The 25,615-nt window shown below is 42.6% G+C and overlaps 1 protein-coding gene across 1 annotated transcript; it reads left to right on the top strand.

Annotated features, from left to right (window-relative positions):
* The first annotated feature begins 7,589 nt into the window (after positions 1–7,589).
* Positions 7,590–12,964, top strand: tent5ba (terminal nucleotidyltransferase 5ba). The gene is made up of 2 exons (XM_084356704.1): positions 7,590–7,988; positions 11,384–12,964. The coding sequence occupies exons 1-2, from the start codon at positions 7,833–7,835 to the stop codon at positions 12,410–12,412; spliced, it is 1,185 nt and encodes a 394-aa protein (XP_084212830.1). The 5' UTR covers positions 7,590–7,832; the 3' UTR covers positions 12,413–12,964.
* The last annotated feature ends 12,651 nt before the right edge of the window (positions 12,965–25,615 follow it).

Here is a 25,615-nt window from a genome sequence, read left to right as displayed (position 1 = left end):
ATGCTTGTTTTGTTATCAGCGTTCACAAACACCTGTCACGCATGCGGAAATACCCGCAAATCACCAATCGTAAATATATTTTTGTTTTATATTTTTTTTGTTTTTTTTTGTTTTGTATCTGTTGGAACAAGCAGCTGGCTCTCTGATCCGTGCCGTGATGGGACACTTTTGCCCGATCCCATCATCCTTCAGGAGGAGGATTTAAGATGTCTGGATGGCGATCAGAGAAACGTACTGCTAACATACGTATATTTTATTAATCGCTCGTTTGGACAGAGGTTGAGCTGCAGCTGAGGTAAAACCGTCTCTGCTGTCTTCAGACGTCGAGCGGTATCAGTTACATGAAGTCAAGCTGCGCTGGTATGATCATGACCTTAACAGACGTCGTCTCTGCTGCGTATCTCTGCTGAGCTTGACCCCAAAGGTTTCCAGCGAGTTTACACAATCGCTGTCTGACGTGTGACACCTCTAATCGCCCCTCGGGCCGAGTTTTTCCTCTCGGCTACTGGATGGGGGCGAGGAGAAAGGATTTCTGGGAATGAAACCAGAGCTCGCTGCTAAATAGGGGTTCCCTCTCGCTTCTGGTAAATGCTCCGGAGAGCGGATAGAGCCAGTTCTCTTCTCTGGTAGCTTTTAATATGCAATGTCCACACCAGGCACATGTGCTGAGAAAATTACAGAACATGTTTATTTTATAAGCTTTTATGGTCGCGTTTGTTGACTCAGCGGTATCTGCACATTGTAGGCAGCTGTCGGCTTGTTCCTGCGTCCCTGTAGTGCAGTTGGGTGTGTGTGTGATCAGTGGAGAATGATACCCACAGAGAACCATTCATCCAGCAGCACCAAGTGAAGCAAACTGGGGTTTATTTTCTTTTTGTGTAGCATTTGACAAGGTGATTTGCAGCAGGGACCCTTTAGTGTCCTATCAGGGTGGGTGCGGGGCCCTTGCACAACGTGATTTAAGCTCCGGTTAAGGAAGCTATATCCAAGTTAGGCTGTCGCAGACATACAGAAGGAGGCGACGGTGTTTTATTACCGGGGCCATACATTCCTCTCTCCTACACCGGCTCCTCCATAAGTAGGAATAAGTCATGTGAGGTATCCATGTGCTTAGTTGAGAGGACAAAAAATCCAGTGTAGAGATTTAATCGCAAAGGAAGTTGTTGTTGTATAGATCCAAGTTTCAAACCACTCAGCCTCTGTTTGACTTCCATATGTCCTCTTTCTATAAGGTATCTGACATTCCACACAACTTCAGTGAGTCAAAGTTTTTTTTGTCCCCTTTCCTCCCATTCAGGGAGTAAAGTGAGAGGAGCCTTACATAATACGTAGCCCAACACTAGGCCTATATTTGACCGTTGAGCTTCAGAGCGCTTCAACTATGCAATAACCTCTCTTATCCAGAGATACTGACACGGCTGTGGCATAACTTTGGACCTGCGGAGCCTGTAGAAAGCAGCTCTCAGTGTTTCACTCTTAACTTGTGCAAAACAAATTACTGCAGAGTCGTTGAAAAGATGAGAAAACAGAGGTCGTTCCGTAACAGTTTTCCAAAACGACTGAAGGGGTCATCTCGTAATCTTTGGGAAATGCTGCATGACCACTAACAGTGTTGTATAAAGTACACAAAGGTCCTACTTGAGTTAAAGTAAACATACTAGGTTTCAATTTTACTTTGGTGAAAGTAAAAGTCACCCATACAAGTCGTTTTTGAGTCTGACAGGTGCAGTTTGTAAGAATTGGACACCTGCCAAAGCCATTTTTTTAAAAATCCAGTTAAATAAATTAATTCAAACATTGCTACTTTGGGTTCTGGTGCCGTATGAAATCTGCAAAGTAACTATTACGAAATAAATGTAGTGGAGTATAAGTACAGCATTTGCCTCCAAACTGTAGTGGAGTGGAAGTATAAAGTAACAGAATATGAATATTCCTCAAATTAAGTACCTCCACATTGCACTTAAGCACAGTAGTTGAGTAAAAGTACATTTCTCCGTCGAGGTGTGGACAGCAGAGATATTCATGATCTCACGTGTATCTACAGTGTGTTTTGGTGTGTTTCGTTTTTCCAGCCGCTGCACTATACTGTAATCAATCAAGCGGGCAGCGGAGAGAGTCTGACGTCAGAGGCACGGCTGCTTGCGTAACCTCGCTCCACCGTCCAATAGATTTGTCATCTGGAGCAATCCGGAAAAGCAAATTTACTCCTCTTATCATCTTATCACGATCTCTCTCTATGACATGTAAGCCCCGCAGTCCGGCCTGACAGGTCAACGCAGTGTGCACTGGTTGGACTGTTTTATCTGCTGTCATGGCCTACTGAGCCTGAAACCTTGATACAAAAACTTTTTATTTATTCACAAAATCATCAAATCAGATCTTCAAAATTAAACATTTGCTGTAATGTCAGACATGCAGCAGCTGCATCGCTGTTTTAGCTATGGCAACACACGTGATGCACACTCTAATAATAGCAAACACTTGGTCCTCTAGTATAACATGTCTGTATGTGCTCAGTGGCAGAGGAGATGAAGTCTTTTTGGGGGGAAATAATTCACTTAGATTGCAGGAGCCCTGACAGGCCGGTAAGAAAAGAGCCTCACTGTTCACCCTTCGTGACGGATGCAGTGTTAGCTATCCGTCTTCACACTATTGATCCTTGTGACACTTCACTGCTTGTTGTTTGGCAACATGGATTGTCAGCCGGGCTTTTACAACACACTGTGACGTCCAATCGTGGCCCTGCATGCTTCCTCTTCTTGTCACTGCCCATCAGGTGAAGACAGATTGAGATATTTGACAACAGATAAAGCAGCTGTCTGATGTCTTTTGTCTGGCTTTGAGTGCAGATACGCAGACAGAAACAGATGCGTTCACAGACTTTCATCGAAGGTCTTTCACATTGATTGATTTATTTTATTGTACATGTATTGTACCAGGAAATCCCATGAGGAGCAGCCATACAAAATCCCCATCATAAACAAAAAGCCACACTAAAACAGAGGAACAGCTATTCCTCCTGCAGTGCCTTCTTTATGGTGCCCTTAAATTCATCAGCGGATATACTGTAAATGTGTCTCATTTTAGATAGGATGCACTCATAGACTACTAGATTGTTTCATGATGTTTGATCATGCTCAGGACAGGAACATACGCCTGTCTAATGCATCATTTGTTTAAGGTGTGTTTAAATACAGGCTATCTCACCGCGCCTACTAGACTCACAGTCACGGTTGTCATGACCGCAGCAGGATGTCAACTGAGGGATAAACAGAGGATCCAGTGACACCGGCACAGATTAAAGACTTAATATGTAACAATTAGGTATTAACATGTATGAAAATGACTGGACCTTTGTTATATATTTGTCGCCTGTTCCTATCACTTCAGGGAGAGTCAGAGAGTAAGGGGGGTAAGGACGTGTGACTGTGACTTAACACAACACAACTTTAATACATTACCTCGTCCATCAACACTTCAGCCTGAGTCACATCAGTCATCGTCTTCCACGGTAATTCTTTAACACATGATTTCCTCACAATGTCATCAGGCCCTCTCTGGAGCCAGTGTTTGGTTTGTCTTTTCTGGACTGCCGTAGAAACATGGTGGTACAACATGGTGTAATCCGTGGAAGAGGACCCTGTCACAACCCGATCTGTGTAGTGCTTAGGGAGCAGCAAAACCACTTGGACAAACACACACAAAACTTGCTTGGTTGTGCATGATTATTGTGTGCTGTCCAAGTATTCGGACAAATTGTACTTTCATGCATTGACAATATTATTCTCATCATTTCCATGAATGAAACTCAAAAAATCAGGCATCGGCATCCGAAATAATGATTAGCGAATGTAAAAATAATCACTGACTAACTTGATAAATGTCAGGTTCCACTGCGCCTGCTTTATCCTTATAAGTACTTGGGATTCCTCGCAACTCTGTTGTTAGTCATGCAGGGTTAAGCACTGTCTCTGGCGGTCATGAAAGGTGAAATAGAACGAAGGTTAAGTATGTAACCACAGTTTTATGAACCCCGGATGAATACCAGATATAAATACTGGCCCTGCTTCTCATGGTCATCCGCGGTTCATAGAGCCATGGTTACATATGTAACCTTTGTTTTAGTGCAATTCTGTGTGTGGTTTGTCCAAAGGGTGTTGCCATACCTTACTGTCCAAGATGGCGGATGTGCTACTCTGATTGGGCATCAGGTGACAGACCTGCGCCCTCTGTAGATATAAAAGGTTCATTCTAAGGCAACAAGAATAAAACTTTCACGTTCTAGGTGATTAGACACTAATCAAGACATAATTAAATGTATCATATTCCATTTCTGCCACTAAATCTCACACACTGGACCTTTAATTGTTTTGTTCCACTGCATGAATGTGTTGACTTCACATCCGACGGACTCTCTCTGACACTGTGCTGTGAGTGAACCTGAGAATGTCAAGTGGCCTAACGAATATCTGCGTTCATTGTTCTCCCTCTTCCCCCGAGTGTTTCACATTCAGGTAACGGCTGGCTCTGCTCCCAGGACGCACAGCTGCCACATGGCTGGTTATTTATAGTCGGATGACGCAGATGTCTCACATCGGCACCTGGCAGGACCCTCAGCTGGAGACGCCTCTGCCCAGCAGCCGGGGATGCTGTTGCCGGGGTAACAGGATTATATGTTGACATCACAGGATCTGAAGTGATCTTCCGTGGAGACCAAATCCACAGTACGCCCACGACCTGACCCCTCTGAGGCCTGTGACACACTGTCAGTCTCCAGCTGTGTGTTGGAGACTCCAGCGGAGTGAAGTGTGTGAACAACACACACACATGCATATGCTTGAGGAAGAAATGATGCCTGAGTGCGTAAGAGCGTGTGTTTTCGTCTGTCTGTTTTATTGCTGCATCACTAAAAAACATCACAGGTCGATCATGAGATGAACTTTAGTCTCTTGTAAAACATTTTACAGGTGCGCTCACATGCTGTGTGGACAGATACGAGCAGATAAAGATTTGATAAATTACAACATGTTTGGGTCATTTTAGAGGAGGAAATTACTCTTCACCCGTATTGTTCACTGGCAAATTACACAGTGGGAGACTTTTCACTGAAGGAGTAATGTCTACTATTGTGAGTAATGTCTGCCATTGTGTCAGGTCCTTCACTAAGGGATATTTAGTGCATTTAAACACATAATAGGCTGCATGCAGGACAGGATGAGATGTAAAAACAGTGCCAGTGTGACCACAGTCCACTCCTGTAGGAACTGATGCGAAGAAGACCGACAGATTTCATAAGCTGAGAGGACTATAAGGACACTGAACGCATCTGACGGCAGCTAAATAAAGCAATTATACATGAGCGCATTGTTTAAGTCAGACCTCCTCTCACTTTTGGTATCTTTCATGTCTCAGATGGACCATTACATACAATATTGAGCGTACAATGCTGACAAATGTTCTGTCGAGACCGCAGGAATGTCTCCATGTCTGCACCAACACAAATAAAACAAAAACACTCTCAGATAAGGAAGCGGAGTGGAAAGAAGTGGCAGTGAGGCTTTTCTGAAAACGTAAATGGAAAGCTTAAAGGCATCACAGGTTATCACAGCCTTTTCATAAATCCCTGCACTATCATGACCAAATTAAATTAATGTTTGCTCGTGTGGTTGTAGCCTTTAATTTTCCATCGGCTGCACACACGAACAACTCAAAGGTTAGACCTTCCACTTTCAACAGGCCGTACTAAAAATGATAAGGCCGATATAAATGTGTGATTTGTATGATTAGCAGGCAACAGTTAACAGGTTTAATAGCCTGCTATCAGAGTTTAAATATTCAGCGGCCGACCTCTGGAGTTTAGCGAAAACATTTTGTGCAATTGCACAATCTTGTATATTCACCAGCTGCAACACCGTCAGCTGGTATTGTTTTCACTTTGGGAGTCTGTGTATGTGTGTGTGTGTGTGTGTGTCATCATGGTAAAATGTCATCCTAGACACACCTACTTAAAGGTAGTTTTCATGCAAAAATGGTAGAAATGTATGTTTTCAGCCTCTCAAATGTGGAGATTTTCTGCATTCCTCTATTTTATATCATATTAAAGGGTGTGTCTTCGGGTTCTGGACTAACAACACTAGACATTTAACACCTTGGACTCTGTGAAACGGGGGTGGACATTTTTCATTATTTTTTGAGACCAAGACCAAACGATCAATCGATCAATCTAGACAATAACTGGTAGATTATTCCATAATACTACACAAAGCAGACATGCACAAATGTTATCAACCTGCCATCCTCCACCAACTCCTGAGAAAATGTTTTGGCTTTTTAGCTGCTAAACTGTTGTTTGGTGCTGAGCAGGTAGCGTAGAGTGGGTTTTAACAGCTCTTTTAAGGAAATCTGGTAAAAACAAAGACAGAAGTGGTTTAGAGTATTTTGCCAGGTGTTTATATGTCTGTCTGTAGCCTACAAGACAAAGCCACAGAGCTTTACAGGTGTGTAGTTGAGAAGGAAATGAAGGCTGAGAACAAAGATGGGTTGGTCCTAAGTACTCAGTACTTGCGTAATAATGTAGTGATGGCCACTGAGTCATGAACATGTTGACAAGATAGTCTCTTTTTGCATAATTGTTTGGCATAATACAATTATTTCAAATACTGTGGTGTCGGTGTCTCTGATGACAAATTGAGTGAGAAAGACTCCGACAACAAATTTAGTCAAAACTGAGGTACGCCTAGTCACCAGCTTTTTAACATTTAAAAATGAACAGGAAATATTAAACAGAGATGAAAACAAAACATGTAATAACTGGTTAATGACCCGTGCAGGTCTCTATAAATGATTCGAACGAAAGAGAAAAACAGAAAAGAAACCATCACTTTGTGGTTGAACCGGTCACAACTGATAAATGTGTAACTGGTGATGAGGGCTAGCAAGGCGACAGTGCCGTGTTGAAAGAGGTCACACATCTAGACGGTTTGGGAAACACTGCTTGTGACTGGAAACTCAGTTTTCTGGATAATCTCGATTGGACAAAGTGACTTACGGCTACTGCTGAAGTGCCGTCGAGCAAAGCCTCCAACTTCTTCCTCCTTCTTTGGCGTGCTAAGCCTGTCTGTGGCGTGTGATTGTGATCTTGAAGCAGGAAAAACATATGAAAAAAAACATCCTGCATGATCTGCAAACATTCCCTGGAAGATAAATAAGGAAATAGAATCAGAAGAGGGAGCTTGTTTGTACAGCTGTAACCTGATCACTGCACTCAATCACTGTAGCATATCTTATTATTCTTACACCAAATGCCACATTCATCAACGCTTATTCCTAATTATGCTGTTACTAATGTCAAAACCATAAGATCATTAGCTCATGGTGGCTGTCAGGGGGAGGTGAAAACCCTGTCAGCGTGCAGGGTGCAGTGAGCAGTGCAGGGGGGAGGAGCCTGCCGAGTGCGTCACACGGAGGGCGTTCCCAGCAGACAGGGCGTCCATAATCAATGACCAAACGCAGCAGCCAATCACAGGGCGCATCCTAATGAGCAGCCTTTAAACCCTCTTATGAATCGGTTCTTTCCAGCCTGACCGGATTTTATCGGCGCACACCGGAGGAAGCAGCTGATCTCTCCAACTCTCACCTCAACATCTCTGACTCCACGAAAAACTTTTTCTACTCTCCACCTCAGCGTGAACTGCAGGACCCGCTCACAGCACACAGCTCACAGCCGCAGGGGATATAACATCTGAGAGAGAGGATACAGCGCTGTCACATTCATCCAGCTGATCTCTCGTTTTTTCTTTTCGGGGAGGGGGGGACTGAAAGTTAACGTCGCCATGTCTCGCGGTGATGCGTCGGATCAGAGTCGGCGGTTCTGCGTGTTGTCTTGGGATCAGGTGCAGCGCTTGGACTCGATCCTCGGGGAGGCTGTGCCCATCCACGGCCGGGGAAACTTCCCCACTCTGTCCGTGCAGCCGCGCCAGATCGTCCAGGTAATGTAGCCTGCTGGCCCACACACACATCCACATACTCACTTCTAACTTTTAAAATTAAATTTTTTAAAATATTTTGTTTTATGTCTTGTATAAATTTGAGCGTTGGGACACCTTTTTAAGAATTAGATTATTTAAACTGAATATTTGCACCGCAGGAGGGTTGAATAATGTGAAACCTGTGGATGAAATTGTCACTCTTTCATATCCACACACCTGTGGAAGTACATATCAAAATGAAATCGTCTGAAACTTTCTTGAAAAGCTCTCAAGGACCCCTTGTGGTTTCCAAATCCCAATGTAAAAGCCGCTGACCAACCCAGGACATAACCTTTGTAGGTTTTCTTTCATCCTTCCAGTCTTAAATGTATTTCTAAGACACATTACATCATCATCATTTTGTTTCCTCTTTCTGAAGGCATGCTCACATTTTGACTCATCCTTCCAATTTCTCGCCAGGACTGTTCTCTCAAATGTATCTGACTCTTTTCTCTTGGTTGACGCTTAAAATAAAGTTTTTCTGAGGGCCACCATCGAAAACATCAGCCTGGGACACACATAGGCAGGAGCACTTCCCTGTTTGGACTTCAGATGTATGAAACAGACGCATGCCAAAGTCCCTCCACATTTCCAGCCTCTTGTGCATTCTGGCCGGATCACATTTCACCTCTCCTGTGCTGTCTCTATAGGGAGTGCGCCAAGTGTAAATGCCAGTGCAGAGTTTTAAAATGATCATTCAGTGGATATTTTAAAGTCAGATGATCTGTCATAGAATTCACTTTCACCCCCATTTCATTCACACATTGACATAGTCAAGATGAGCCCGACATCCTGAGCCCGTGAATCCCAGAGCTTCGTGCTTGTGGTCGTGGAAAGATGAATGCTCCATTGAGCCTGCAGGAGGCTTAAATACAGGTTTGAGCCCCAAATGTGGGGACTCTTGTTTCCCCTGGATTTGTGGAAACCTCATATAATTTTATTCAGCTGAAATCTGCCACAAGAGGCTGGCTGCACATTGATCAGCAGTAAATCTCCTGTCACGACAACTGGGAATGGCACACTTTAGCCTTAAAATGTGTATTTAACTGGTTTTTAGGTAATGATGTGCCTCTTGTGTTATGCATCACAGGGTGCATGATGATTGAGAGTGTCAACCTTTGTCCCGCAGCATCGTGAGGCTCAAGAGTCCAGAGAGTTACAAGTATAGCTGTAGATCTGAGAAAACAACACCCTCTTATGAGTTAGCCTCTCACCTTTTATTGATGTTTTTTTCTCAACAAGCGAGATTAGGGCTGTACGATCAGGTCAAACATAACATATTGTGATTTTAAGGTTGAGATCTGATTTGCAATTTTTGCGTCACAGTTTTCTTTTTTACTGGAGAAAAAAAAAAAAAGTACATTTGTTGGGTTTTTACCAAACATGTTTTCTTACATCTGGAGAACAGGATTTGTGTGCAGGACATCTGTGCAGCTCCACAGTACTTCATTATAACGCACTTCTGTTTCACATTTTCAGTGCTGTAAGAAGAATAAAAAGTACAAGTAAAAGTATCTATGGTGACATGTCGGCACTGTATACTGTGGTAGACTGATTGACCGCCTGGTAGTAACAAAGCAAAGTAACTAGTAACTGAAGTTATCAAATAAATGTAGTGGGGTAAAAAGTACAATATTTGCCTCCAAAATGCAGTGGAGTAGAAGTATAAAGGAGCAGAAAATGGAAATATTCAAGTAAAATCCAAGCACCCCAAGAATTTACTTAAGTAGACTACAGTATTTGAGTAAATGTACTCAGTTACATTCCATCACTGCCTATATTTACGTCTCCCTCAGTGGTGGAGGTATTCACATCCTTCACTTCAGTTAACGTAGAAATGCCACAATGCAAAAAAAAAACTCAGTTACAAAAACATTTTAAAAAGTAAAGTTACATTCTTCATTGTGGAAAAAATGTGATTAAAATACAATTAATCAAGTGAAAGGGATTCCAGCTCTGCCACATTTAGTGTCTTTCAGCTTCTTGTTTTGGTGTTAAAGCTATATTATGTAAGAAATCTGCATTAAACTACTACACCTTTGTTTTGTTGAGTTGTGTACTTACTTAATCGTTCCGGCCTTAGTGAGATAGACTTGATTAGGCAGGAGTCGTGTTTCTGACAGCAAGGTGGGGGTGGGGGGCCTCAACCACTCACCTGTACTCACTAGGAGAGTTATTAAGTGTACACCTGACCCTGAATTTGGCTCTGATTGCTCGGACACACCTGATTATCACCTCAGCATATAAAAACTGCAATATTCCAGCTTCTGATTGGACTTTGAGCCCAATCGACACCACGTCAGTGCTGAACAGTTACATTACTGCCAGGTTATGCTGTTATGGTTTTGCTCCTTAAACGCGCTGTGTGAGGGGCTGACTTGCCTTCAAATGTTTGTTCGTCAGTAGCCTGACCCAGTGTGTATAAATAGAGCTGGCTCGTTATCTGATCACCATGGGAGAGAGAGTTAACAGACACTAATCTGACAGGTCAGTGCCCGGGGAGAGATTTAGGATTGCTACGTGAGTGTGTAACAACTAATTTGCGCTGCCGGCTTGTACAAGTGTACTAATTGCACTTAATATCTTCTCAGTGGAAGTGCTTGTCTTATTTGTTGTTACAGGTGTCAGCTTTAGCATCAGGTGTACACTGAGTGGAGATGACCACATTCTCAACGAACAGCCAGATGTATCAAAGCGGCTGCAGCCGGTCGTTGATATGTCAGATCTTCAGATTAATGTGTCCACTGAACACTTTGATTCTGAGAGTTTAAAGAACAGAAGGTTTTTATGGCACGAGCGGACTGCTGTTTTCCTTCAGGGGAAATGCTGGTAGTGGTGTTGGCTGACCCCTTCCAGCTCTAGATCACCCTCTTCCAATGAGGCGAGACGTTCTTTTGAACGTCTTCCAGATCGCTGGGTGGCAACTCTGCTGACCCTTAATGATCTGTGGTTGTGGCGTTGAGCCTAAAGTAAGGGGTTTTTTGTTGTCTTGCGCACTGCTGTTCACTCTCTTGGCTACAGTTCAGGATTGTAAATGTTATCACTGTCTGTGATAAGATGAGACAATCTGACCCAGAGCACCAGCTCTGCTGCTCTTTGTCTCAGCTCTTTAGGTTTCATTCAGACTGAAGCTGATGGTGATGAAATGGACTTTTGTAAGCAGCAGTATTGATCTTGCCTTCACAAACTATTGATTTCCACTACGCTTGTGTGGAGCCCATATTTCATGAGTTTAACTTGAGTCTTTTCAGATGCGTCTGTTTCTTTCATCATTTCCCCTCAAAGTCTGACCAAGAACATAGTTAAATTCATATGTTTAATCATTAATAACATTCTGTGTCTGTGTCTTCTTCCAGGTGGTGCGGGCAAGGCTGGAGGAGAGGGGTGTGTGTGTTAAAGACGTCAGGCTGAATGGCTCGGCTGCAAGCCATGTGCTCCATCAGGACACCGGACTGGGCTACAAGGACCTGGATCTGATCTTTGGCGTGTCGCTGAAAGACGATCAGGCGTTCCGCCTGGTGAAGGACGTCGTGCTGGACTGCCTTTTCGACTTCCTGCCAGCCGGGGTCTCTAAGGAGCGCATCACGGCACTAACCCTCAAAGAGGCCTATGTACAGAAACTGGTGAAAGTCTGTAATGACACGGACCGCTGGAGCCTCATCTCGCTGTCCAACAACACAGGCAAGAATGTGGAGCTAAAATTTGTGGACTCTTTACGGCGACAGTTTGAATTCAGCGTGGACTCCTTCCAGATTTGCCTCGATTCTCTGCTCTTGTTTGACCGCTGCTCGGAGACGCCCATGTCTGAGAGCTTTCACCCCACTGTGGTCGGGGAGAGCGTGTACGGGGACTTCAAGGAGGCCATGGATCACCTGTGTCAGAGGACCATAGCTACACGCAGCCCAGAGGAAATCAGAGGGGGCGGCTTACTGAAGTACTGCCACCTGCTGGTGCGAGGGTTCAGACCCTCCTCAGAGGCGGACATGAAGCAGATGCAGCGCTACATGTGCTCGCGCTTCTTCATTGACTTCTCTGACATAGGAGAGCAGCAGAGGAAACTGGAGGCCTACCTGCAAAACCACTTTGCCGGGATGGAGCACAAACGGTACGAGTGCCTGATGACTCTGCACCAAGTGGTGAACGAGAGCACCGTGTGTCTAATGGGCCACGAGCGGCGTCAGACGCTCAGCCTCATCTCCATGCTGGCGCTGAGGGTGCTGGCTGAGCAGAACGCCATCCCCACTGTAACCAATGTCACGTGTTACTACCAGCCAGCGCCGTACGTGCAGGACATCAACTTCAGTAATTACTATATTGCACACGTGCAGCCGCCGCAGGTCTCACCGTGCAGTAATTCATATCAGACGTGGCTGCCCTGTAGCTGAACGGACTGTGAGGAGGGCAGAGATGGACACGTCTCCATCGCTCTTTATCTGTCAGAGGAAGTGGACTGAAAATACAAAAAAAAGAAACTTATGTTTGCCAAATGTGACTTGACTTAAACAATCCTGTACTGCTGTACATCCGATTGAGCCGACACGTTGATTTTTGTCTTGCAAAACATCTGTAAGATTGCTGGTCATTTCTGAGATGTAGCGATAAATCTTGTTTAAGTATTAAAAAAAAGTCTATATGAAGCTTTATATATATATTGTATGTCAAAAAAATACATTTTTGAGGAAACAAACTTTGAAGCCGGTGCTGTTTTCATACTCTGGCTTTATTTTTTTAAAATTACATACTGGACCAAAGATGTATTTGTTGTTCAGAAAGGGAATGTTGTTATGATTCCAAGTGCCTAAAAATGAACCATGAAATGTTCTGAAAACATCTGTAAAGTGAGAACTGTGCAGTCGCTGTTTTCTAGATTACTCCGTCTCTCTTTTCAGGAACAGAAGTCATTCATTTTTGTGAGATTAAAAAAAGGAAAAACTACAGTTTTTTTGTATGGTGGTTATTTTATTTGAACCTTGTTGACGTTTGAATCTTTGCTTCTAAGGGCTGCAGTTAGTTTCAACTGCTCATTATCTGAAACCGCCTCACCATTCACTCAGTCGAGTCGTATATTCTCACATGACCATCATAAACAGCCGGTTTTTCATTGAATCTGGGACTAGATAGAGATAGATGGGAGGTTTGTTTTTTCTTTACTTGATAAGCTGATGACAACGAGGCGGCTCATTTCCACTGACCAGGCCCATTGAAATGCATATACTGTTGTCTGGAGTGAGTTGCATTCGTTAAACTGAGGCTGGGGATCCATTACAATCCGAGGACATGAACCATAAGGAGGCTTTTCTAAAGCACAATGGCTTCTCTCTCCTCACTGATACTAAAGCTTTTTAACAAAGACTGGCCTGTTCTCCCACCCATGCTACGACTGGAGAGCCCGCCCTGTTTGCTTGACTGATACCATATCCATGTTGTTTTGTCTGAATGAGTCAGAATTAAAAAATCCTTACAGACATAGCTGGAGCGGTAAAGTTTGTCAAAAGAGAGACGCGGTGGAAACGACACAGCTCAAATAGATTATTGGCAGAACTCAGAGCTTCACGAGCCTCGCTCGTCACATTCGGGCCATTGTTTACATCCACTGTGCAAACTGGGAACAAAAAGTTAACGCGCCGTTTGAGTCTCACGCATTCATTCCCTCTCCACATTAAACTTTGTTTTGAATATGTCAGGCAATGAGGGGCTGCTTTATAAATACTCTGCCTTATCTTATCACACACGGCCACACTAACCTGTGAGAGGAATGCAGGACAAAGATTCACCGTTGGGGCCCCTCCTGACTCGCCACCTACTGCAATGTGTGTGTCCCATGTGGCCTGCAAGTTTTAATTAAGTCCAGTGCAACCAGTTCTCCTAATTTGCAAGAATCTGTAGTTTGTGGTAATGTGATTAAACACAACATCATCGGGAAGCTGCATGATGTGAGCATGAAATAAATAAAACACAATAAACAAAAAACTCAACTGTGTCAATTTCCACACAGGTTCTTAACAAAAAACCTGAATAACAAACAAGAGGTAGGAGTTTTGAAAGATAGAGACGTTCACCAGGCAGGGAGTGTCTAACACATGATGCTATCAATTTGCATGATGGGAACTGTAAGATTCAGTAGACACATACTACAAAAAAGAGCCAGAATATCTCAGCCTTTGCTGCATTGATGTTCACCTGTGTTTTTCAGTGGTCTTACTGGGGACTCCTTTGTGGTCATACTGCTACCAGCCTGGCTGCTGTCCACAGCAAAAAACAACTGTAAAATTCACAATTTGTCCTAGATACCCTGATCTCAGTGCTGTGAAGAGTAAAACATCAACACATGGTAGAAAGAATGCCGGTTTTGAACTGTCTGGAGTCCTGCTGGTAAGATCAGTAGATCAACGGCAGAACAGACTTTGACACAACGTCGGAGCTCTCCACTCAGTGACCGTCCGTTCACCTTCTTTGCCTCCTCCACCGGCGGGGTTCTTTATCTTTTGCAGTTTAGAGTTTCCACAGGTATATAGTTGTTCTCCCGTTACCTTGGGATAGCAACCAGGAAAAAACAATGCCTCTTCCTGTTTTGGTTTGCGCAATGGCAGACTAGTTTCCTTTGTGCTGTAATTCAACCTTCAGTTTTCAAAAAAAATCTCACCCGGTGCCAGACCGAAACATGGTAGCATGGTGAAAGCGAGGTTTATAGGGAACCAATCTATACACGGATGGTACAATTAAGCATTTACTTCAGGATGATATGTTTAAGCAAAAAAGTGGTCTATTGCCAGTTTTAAGTGCGAGACTAAAACAAGACCAAAACCAAGTGACACGCAGTGAATCTGAGGCTTTTGTAGGATCTCAGGGTCTGCCTGCAAATAAGTTTATTGTTTTGATTGATATAAAACTCAAAATTATAAATGCTCTCATGACCCAGTGGGGTCTTTACAATGGTGGAGATGATGCAGTCTACCTCTATATTTGTAACCCCATGAGTGTGATTGGTAGAGGATGGATTGGATAGTTCATCAGTGCCAACATGAAACTTTCGCAGACCACTAACTACAGTACAAACGAGCCAAATGACGATATCTTTCCTAACGGGCTTTTCCTATTTACCTGCTTCCACTTAGACAGAGTTTATGGAATCTTTCCCCTGTTATTCCTCGTCTTCTTAGCCTTTCTTCCACTGTATGAAATAACAGGATGTTGTGGTGCTGAAAGGTAATTTTGGTTGCAATTTAACAGTGAAAATATTTGAAACGATTTCTCGCTTGTTCAGGGCTCTTCTGATTAAGATGTTTTGAATCCAACATCCTGGTTATCCATCACTTTCACTACTGGCTCTGCTTGTTTTGGCACCATGTTAAAGTGTTTAGAGCGCTCTGTAAATTGTTCCTTTTGTGCTGTGTGTGTTTCTTCGAGTGGTTGGGATTGTTTTGGCAGAGACCATCCAGGGTGTGTTCTCTTTGTTTTTCTTTCATGTTTGCCATTAGACCATTGGGTCAATACGAATCCTAAGGACTGGTGCATAGAAGACAGGCAAGATGGCTGCATTGTCAATGGCCTCTATCAAATTAAAAACATCTGTATACATAATGAAATATTGGATTTAACAGAAGAACAAGCAGTAGCAGTTGAAGTGACACATTCGATTGAAAAGATTTTTTTATCAAGTGCCCTGTCTGGATGTTAGAGGTAGATTCTGTCGCAGGGATAATAGTGTGAGATTTCTGAGACACTTAATTTGGGCTTTGATTTGGAGAGTACGTGTGTGGGCTGAGGTCTGTGCACATGTCTGTGTGAAAGGAGGGTGATGACAGGACTGAGACGCAGTAATGACAGAGATTTCACAATTTCTCGCCACAACACAAATCAAACTCACCCTGGTCTGGTATCTGTGCTATTACCTCTCCTGAAAAAGGGTTTATTCACCCAAGGGAGCGATTATAATGTCCCACTTACCCATTATCCAAGGGGAGTTTCTCACTTTGTGCCTTTGTTTGGTGCATACTTTCTCTCCCCTGATGCCAGACAAACTTTGAAGACTCAGTCCCGATCACATTGGCCTGAGTCAGGGAATGGAGATGTTTTAAATTAAGCTGTTCTTAAGCAGCACATGACTCTGTGGACGTGACATCATCCTAAGGGTGCAAAGGGGAAACACATGTTTTAGTTGAACTGCATGATTGGAGCGAGCTGACAGTGCAGCTTCAGCTAGAGGAGATGTGTGGGTCGTCATCTGTGTGTTGCTGTGTTGCCGGGGTACAGTGCTGAGAAACGTCTGCAAGTTCATCACAAGTTCATCTAGAGGAGAAAGACTCCAAACAACTGTGGTATAGATATCACCAAGCGTATTGTAAAGAGGAAACCCACAGTGTACAATAAGCCATGAAGCCTGCAGTTATATATAATAGCACTATAAGTCATAAGTTGCTGTTGCCAGGTGAAAACCTTACATCCAAATTGTGAACTTTTGGGAATTTTTGACATAATTCAGTGGGTTTTGAAGGACATATATCTATATATATAGAACATGAAAACATGCCTGAAAACCTCAGAGAAACAAGATTTTCCCTTGATAGTTAGGAAAACATTGAAATCTGGACAGCAACAAAGTAATGAATGTTTTCTGGCCTGGATGAGCAAAAGCTTTCCATTGAGTAAGAGGTCATACTGTTACTGGAGGAGCTCCTGGCTGGTTGGTCTGTTAAAAACAAACAATACAGCCATGCTGCCTCCAATTTGTTCATATTATGAATTCGACAGGTCCCAAATTCTTACATATTACACCTTTAATTACAGTTTTGTACCTTATTTAAAGGGGAATTCAGGTATTTTTAAACCTGGGCCCTATATTTACATGTTTTGGTGTGACTGTTTGATACGTCGCCTCCACTAGCAGCCATGACACAGCTGCAATGTAAGCCTTTGGGGCAACTACGACAGTGAAGTTACTTTCATTTAAATTGCTTCTATTTACCACAATCTGCCGGACCAGTTCTGAAACTTTTGGTTGGTAATTCCTCTTTGAGTATTTCCATTTTCTGTAACTTTATAGTAATACTTCATTACATTTCAAAGGGAAATGTTGAAGTTTTTACTCCACTACATTTATCTGACAGGCATTACCTGTTACTTTGCAAATTAAATGCTCTACACACCTACGTAGGTCTGGCTGATAAGACTTATGTGTATAGTCAGGTGTAAATTGGGTGGAGCTATGCTAGTCATACATGATGTCACCAAACTTCATGTACTGATAAGATTGAAAATAAGGTAGGTTGTCCTGCCCCAACAGGTGCAAGAAAACCGCAGAAGGATGACGGCGCTGTCTGTACACCCACGCAGTCCTGACAAGAGGTCTGGTTGGCAACAAGTGAAAACACGTGTGTGGATGGACTATGGGTGTGTATAGGCTGTAATATTTTACAAACAAAATGTATGTAATTTTGCTTATACTTTAATGCATCAAAAGGTATCAAATCAGTAATTCAGCCTATATCCGAATGTAAGTGACCACTTAACACTTAACAGAAAGAGTAACAGAGTACTTGGTATACTGTGGCAGAGGGCGAGTGATAGAAACCGAGGTGAAACAAAATTGGACTGACAGGCATTCATTCAATGGAGAGCACCGTTGTTGTGTCAAAGTCTGTTCCCATGCCAATATGTGTTTTCCGTTACCACAGGGAGTTGAGACGATTCAAAACTGCCATTCTTTCTGCTAGATCAGTAAGTAAAACAACCTCCCTACTTATAAATACAATCAGGTGTTTTACTTTGCCTTTTCATAGCACCGAGATCAGGGTTTCTGCGTCAAATTGAGATTCTTAAAGTTGTTTTTTGCTTCGGAGAGTCACCAGGCTGCTAGCTGTCGCCATGTTGTTGAAGCTGTGTTTCCAAAAGTAAAGCTGAGAAACATTTGCAGGGGGGAAACTTGAACCTAAGCTACGCTAAGTTAAGTGGGTACTGGCTCTAGCTTCATATTTAGCTCACACATGTGAGTGATATCAATATTTCTGTCTAACAAACAAACAAACAAACAAACAAACAAACAAACATCACATTTCAAAGGGAAATATTGACATGAAATATAAAAAACTGTGTTCATCTGACAACCTATGAAAGGGTTAGGTTTATCACTAATAAAGCCATAATAACAACGTATATATTTTAGAAGTATGCCTGAGTAAATGTAATGGAAACCTAATGATGAGATAAAGATCTATTTTTTGTCTCTTTGAAGATGAGATGAAACATCACCAAACAGCTGACTTAGATCTGAAAGTTTAGCAGGACTTGGATGCAGCTTGACACTGGTTTGACTCAAGCTGTGAATCATCAGACCAATGTGTGTGTTTGTTCATGTTCATGTGTCTGCTCATTTAGAAAGTGATGTCATATTGGCCAGATGGAACATGCTAGAATATTCAGAGTACTCTATCGGGGCGGTGGGAGGCAGAGGGTGGGGTAATATGAGTTGGTGGATGCGTGTGTCGGGGTACCAAAATAGCTCGGAGGAGAGAAATAGTATCTGTTATTCCACTTCAGGGTTCAGGGAGCGTGGGGGTGTTACAGCAGATCCAAACTGCTGCTGGAGAGGCAAAATAAAGTGTGAGGGACGGTCGCGCACACAGGGGGAGCCAGCACTGAGCATTCCTGGCATTACAGCCCGCTGACAAACAATCCTAACTTTATCCAGTGAGCCGGGCCAACTGAATGGCTGCAGTGTGTCGAGTTTACCCACTGAGGGGGGCAGCGCCCAGCCCGGTCCTCCACTCTGTCCCCGTCCAAACACTATCATGTCTGAGGTGCAACTGTCATCTCAGTGTCGGAAATCTTGTAATCTTTACTGTTTGTAAGTAAACAAGGAGGACTTTTTGTATTTTTTATTCGATTGTTATTCTCATTAAATCAGTACCAGATGGTCTTTTCACGGTGCGAAGATTTATAGCTTCAGCAGAACATGTTCATAAAGGTCTCCCAGAAGCATGAGCACACATGTCTGCTCGTATGAATAAATAAAGTTCTGTCAGTGGGGAGTAAGGCGGTTTGAAAGCAAAAACATCCGCCTCGTTCAACTATGAAAGAGATTTTATGAGAACTCAACAGCTCAACACCGTCCAATCTGTACCAAAGATCAAACTGGTGCTTATTATTTCAGCCACAAACACCCAGATACACACATTTAAAAACTTTACTTCTTTTTTGACACAACACAAACAGCATCTTACAAAACAAGGGGGGCAGGGGCATTATTAGCTAACTTTACATCCACCCTCTGGCGGGCTAAGATACTGCAGAGTGGAGGGGTCGGCTAACGATAACGACTCCTTCGACTCTGTTGAGAAGTTTAGACTTGCAGCCAAACGTACTTTATTGCATTACTTTTGCCAAATTATTCCTCATCCTCAAATTCCTTTTTCTGCAAAAAGTGAAGCATAGGCTACTGTTTGAAAATACAAAAGCGCAAATCTAATCACTGTGTTGTCTTAGCGTGTGCTAGCTAGCTATGGCTGAAAATCCATGGTTGATGGCTGAAACAAGATGGGTATTATTGTTGATTTCAGTTTGTAATTTAAAACCCACTGTCTCCAAAATTACTTTGAATTTGATGTGGTTACTGTTGACGTGCTGACAGTTGAATGGGGTAGGGTTTAGCTAACGCTTAATTGTAAAGGTTCAAATTTCTTTTCAAGGACTTCTCACCTACCTATGTTGACTTAAGAAAAGAGATCATATTACTCCTGTACTGGCCTCTCTGCACTGGCTCCCTGTAAAATCAAGAATAGAGTTTAAAATCCTTCTCCTCACTTACAAAGCTGTTAATGGTCAGGCACCATCATATCTCCAGGAGCTCATATTACCCTATCACCCAACTAGAGCATTACGCTCCCAGAACGCAGGATTACTTGTAGTTCCTAAAGTCTCCAAAAGTAGAATGGGAGCCAGAGCCTTCAGTTATCAAGCTCCTCTTCTGTGGAACCATCTTCCTGTTTTGGTCCGGGAGGCGGACACCCTCTCTACCTTTAAGAGTAGACTTAAGACCTTCCTCTTCGATAGAGCTTATAGTTAGGGCTGGTCCAGGACAGGCTCTTAGTTATGCTGCTATAGGCCTAGTCCGGGGGACAATGACACACTGAGCTTCTCTCTCCTCCCCTCTCCTCTCCTCTCCTCTCCATCTGTATACATTATGCCTGTATACATGCCCCATCTCTGCATGTCACTGACTTGCTTCTTCCCCGGAGTCCTTGTGCTTTCTAGTCCTACAGGCTCCCTTGGATCCTGGCCGCGCCCGGGTCGTGGATCGTGGATGCGCCCACTGCTATGGCCCTGCCTGATCGTGGATGCGCCCACTGCTATGGCCCTGCCTGATCGTGGATGCGCCTACTGCTATGGCCCTGCCTGATCGTGGATGCACCTACTGCCATGACCCTGCCTGACACCCACCACTACTGTCGCTAATATTAGTCACATCTCTGTTACATACGTTCCACTACTATTATCATACTGCATTGCTACATACCATCCTTGCCATTGATCATTACTACTGTTATCACTAGTAATCACATTTCCATGTGCATTTCATCATTATTGCTGTAATACATCTTTGTGTACTTTCACTCCTGTCAACCATCGCTTATAATTGAATACATTGTGATCTCGTTGATCTGCTCTGTACATGCGACATCTATTGCACGTCTGTCCGTCCTGGGAGAGGGATCCCTCCTCTGTGGCTCTCCCTGAGGTTTCTTCCGCATTTTTTCCCTGTTAAAAGGGCCTTTTTTGGGGCAAGTTTTTCCTCACTCGAATCGAGGGTCGAAGGACAGAGGGTGTCGTCTCTGTACAGATTGTAAAGCCCTCTGAGGCAAACTGTGATTTGTGAATTTGGGCTATACAAATAAAATTTGATTTGATTTGATTTGATTTGATTTGATTTGAAAGAAGAGAAAGTTTCTTGATTCTGAGTATCCAAGGTTTTAACTTTTAATCTTTTCTCAGTCCTTAAAAATGCACTGTATAAAAATACAAAATATAAATTTGAACATCTGCAATTACGTGACAACTGGTAAACCCCATCCTCTGAAGAAGATCATGTGATTAGATAAAAAGCTCCACAACAGCCACTAACTAGACCTTGTGGTGACATTGTTTTGCTGAAGAGCAATGCATGATTTTCCTTCCAGGAAATGGTGGCCTATCCTGAAAAAGTGATCTGAAGCGCATTTCAGATGTGGCCTCGAGTTATGGTTGCCATGTGAAATCCTCGTCTGGATCCTTTCACATCAGTTGGACGTCATGTGGAGTCCATCACCAAGGCTCCTTTCACTTGATGTCCCCCTTCCTGCATTCCTGGAACAGGACAGGAAGTGAAATGTTGAGAGAAGGGCTTGGTTGTGCTCTTCATCAACACTTGTGCAGAGGGGATTGCTGAAGATCTCCATGTGGGGGTTCAAAGAGACGGGGGCTGGATGGTGAGTCATGCACTGGGACCTGGGTCCAATCTGATGTGGGTTTGTTTACTCAGGACCCAGTAAAAGTCATTGTTCCACATTTCAAGTTTTCCACATGTAGCTGCTCTTCACCCCCGCTGCCGCTGCCGTCGGCTGGCTGCTCAGCCCCCACAATCTGCCTCCTGCTGCGAGTGACTGGGGTTATTGGCTACCAGTTCACTGAGCACATCAGTTCAATCTGGTTGTAATAACTCCATGGCTTTGTGTTGATATTAATCTGAGCTAAATCATTAAACGCTCCATTTCTTGATGTCGCTCCAAGGTCATTTGAGAGCTTTTGAGAATGGCAGTTTCCCCACTCAAAACCAACTTTTCTGTCAAACTGCACTTCTCTGTCTGAATCTGAGATCAGATGGAAAATGAGGCCTCATCAAAACACATAAATCAGTGATTTGTTTTGCCAGTATATATTTCACTTCTGAAACATAAACTTTTTGCTCCAAACCATGTGCCTCTTCAGCATGTAACAACGTCAACCACCAAGGAACTGTCAAAAAGATCATGGCAGTCTCGACAAAGCTTTTCACTTGTATTATTTTTCTTATATTTCAGATCGAAAGTGTAAACACAGCTCCAGAGTGATGTTATGAAATTCAAAGTTACATGGCCGTCACTGCTAAAAAATTGCATCCATGTTCACTACAGGCCGTACGTCTCAGAATTGGCAGCAGACATCAAGTTAAGAATTACTTCCAGGTGCATTTTAAGAATCACAGTTGAATCAAATGTAAAAATGAATAACGAGATAATTGAACCAAACCAAATGTTTCACCTTCTGATGGCATACAACAATAATTCCCCTGATAAAAACTTTTGTGGTCCCTAGCACGAACATAATGGATTTTCCAATTAATTGCTCAAATGCATTTCCAAGCATTAAACCATGCCAGTTAAACAGCCAGTTGGAGTGAATTATGAGCACGTAATTACAATGGTGTGCTCCAGCTGCTTTGTTGATAATTTTAATTCTTGTTCTGTCAGTTCGTTTTTATAGTGAGATATAAAACTGAGCAGTTCCTTTTCTCATGAAATCATTTTGTCTGTCTACCAAGAGGTTTGAAGTTTATTGTTAAAAGACGTGGCCACGGCAGTCAAACCCAGGAAAAAAAAAAAAAAGGCTTTTTTTCCCCTCATGTGATAGCCCCAGTAACTTATCATTAACTATTTTATTTCAAATACCAAACTGAGACGGCATTTATTAATAAAACGGTTATATATTTTAGTTATTCAGCATGGGGTGTTGACTTTGGTCAGTCTGATGTATGAGTTGGCCTGCGTGTTTCCCGTCTGGAAGTGTAGGACCAGTGTGTGGATTTGGAACAACCAGCTCGATCCACTTGTGTCAACCTACATCGGATATATAAGCCTCAACTTTTCCAGATGATAAAATTATCATGTTTGGACATTTTATCCTCAGTGAGGATACAGATGTCACGAGGCTTCAGTGTGCTGCAGACTAGTCAGTCTGTTTATACTGAGCTCTCTTGTTTTTTCTCCTCCATTTATTTCTCTAATGTTTGACTTGATTTTAATGAGAAAATGACAGCATAGGTGTGAACTTGTTGATTTTTATCTCAGTATTTTTATAACAGTATCTACCGTCTCCTGTGGTGTTCCCCAAGGCTCAATCTTAGGCCCGATTTTATTTGCATTATATATGCTTCCACTTGCCATTTTCTCTTTTCGGAAAATAAAAACACCAATTTTACTAGAACAATAAGCAGCTATACTTTACCGTCAGTCCATTTTAAGAGAATGGCAAATTTTCTCCAGCTCAAAGACAGATGTCCTTATAAAAACCTTTTCCACATTAAAGCAAAGATAAATAATTTTCTCTGTCGTGGATATCTGGAGACCATCTTACTTGCTTTTATTACTTCAAGGTCTTTCATCTTTTTTTGTGTGGGAGTCAGTCCGTCGATTTTGAACTATGGTTGGAAGAAACAGGTATGTTCTTCCAACCAAAGTTCAAAATCAGATCACCTAAACCAAGAAATTTGATCTTCAAAATTCCCCATAAGCAGTCAAAATCAAAAGGTGACCAAGCTTTTTTACATTGCTGCACCCAGACTACGGAGTAGTTTACCCATCACTGCCAGACCTTCCCCATTTATTGCCACCTTTAATTTTTATGATTGTGTTAATTTAGTTTTTTTACGTCCTTATTGTGTTTTAATTTAAAGGTGCAATATGTAAAAACCTAAAATTATGAACAGAATGTAAAGAAATAACAGTTTTGACATTGTGTCAAAGATGCCTTTGAATTGTGTTTCCAAGATATCTTCAGAAGTTAGCGTGTTAGTAGCTAGCCCCGAATTGCTTTGCTCCACCACCAACACTCCATCAGTGCTCTGAGCTCTCAGTCCGGGCAGAGTCAGCCTATTGGAGTGCGAACTGCACCGCTAACTGAGCTAACTAGCTAACGGCAGCTTAAGTTGGCAGCAGTTGGTAGTTGCTCTGGTGATATGCTGCCCCCTATTTGTTTGGCGTATGAATTCAACAGGTGGATAATTCTATAAGCCAAATGTTTACATTTTTGTTTGTGTAAACATTCAAGCAAAAACAAGCCCAGGCATTTATAAAAAAGATCCAGTCCTACAAAAATATAGGACTGTATAACCAAACTGTTACGGAGTAAAGTTACATAGTCCACCTTTAAATATCTCTTTTATTTTTAAAAAATATGAACTTGACTGGTTGGAATACATTTTTTCAATGTGACTAAAAACAGAAATGTTACAAGAGAAAGCAGCTTTACTCCTACATTTACACCAAAGACCGCAACACCTTCTTACTTCAGACGGAGCTACAGAGGAGCGAAGCAGCCCTGCTGAAGTGTACTGCGGCAGCCAACAGTAACCTTTGGCATTCACCCAAGTGATGTAACACAGTAACCTGATTTCCACAGATCTGCAGGCTCAGATACATTAATGATTTGATTGGATAAAATTGCTTTTCCTCATCTTCATAATCTTTTTGTTTTCCTTCTGTTCGTCTCCTGCTGAGGATGGGAAACGTCCTGGATGTCTGTTTTTTTCATGATTCGGGTTGAACATCCTCTCCTCAAGGCCGCACAAAGCGAGCTACAAATCAGCAGTCAAAAACAAAATAAAATGAGAAAAATAGAAAAACATGACCTGGGTTTTGAAACTGAGGAAATGGAAAATGTAAAGCATACGTTGTTGTCACGTGACATGCTCGCAGGGAGTCCGAGCAGATGAATTTAAGCATCCCGTCCTCAGAGGAGACACCCCCTCTGCTCTGAGACCTAACTTCCTGGACCCCACATAGACAGAGAGTGTCTGTGTGCTGTCAGTGAAGTGAACCAGAAACAAACACACACATCATCCTTTTCCCACATCCCCCAAAAGACACAGAAACACACCCACAGCATGTATTCACTCTCTCTTACACAAATGCACGCACACACATGCACAAGCAGTAGATTAGTATATTCACCACACGAGACCTCATAGTTATGACATCACCCACGCATTAACAAGTCTGCTCAGGCTGACCGTGGGGCGACCTCCATGGCCATCAGGAGGTTTTTTTTTTTTTTCACTGGAGCTCTTGGACAGAACTCCCCGTTTCCTTTGGGCTGTTGCAGTCCCATGTGGTAGTAATAAATCCACCGCAAAGTTGAAACAAACAGTGCAGAAAGATGTTTGGATAGCCTCTTTCCCTTTTTTATTTTTTCTTATCATAAGCTGATTTTTTTCTTCTTTTTCAATGTTTATTTTTGTTTTGTGATTTCACTGTTTTCAGTTCCTCCCACATGTGTCCAGTTGGGGAAGAAACAGACAGTAAATGGACAAATTGGCGATGAAGACAAAGGTTCAAACAAAGTGCTTCGCTCTCACCAAATGTTTATTTCTTCACTGTTGCAGTGCAAAATCTTGATCAGTTAAATCTTCATCAGGCACGATCTTTAATATTAAACTTCATAAACATTTTGATGAACACATACTTATTGCTGAGTCTTGACCAGCTAACCACAAGCCTTTATCCATTTTTTTTTAAATTGTGTTAAAGGGTAACTCCATCAATTTTACACATTAAAGTGTTTACAGGTCTTGATGAATACTA

Source organism: Pagrus pagrus (genome assembly GCF_965226575.1).
Source record: "Pagrus pagrus genome assembly, chromosome: 7".
Lineage (NCBI taxonomy): Eukaryota > Metazoa > Chordata > Actinopteri > Spariformes > Sparidae > Pagrus > Pagrus pagrus.
Note: the sequence above shows the minus strand (reverse complement) of the source record. Positions and strands in the feature narration are given on the sequence as shown.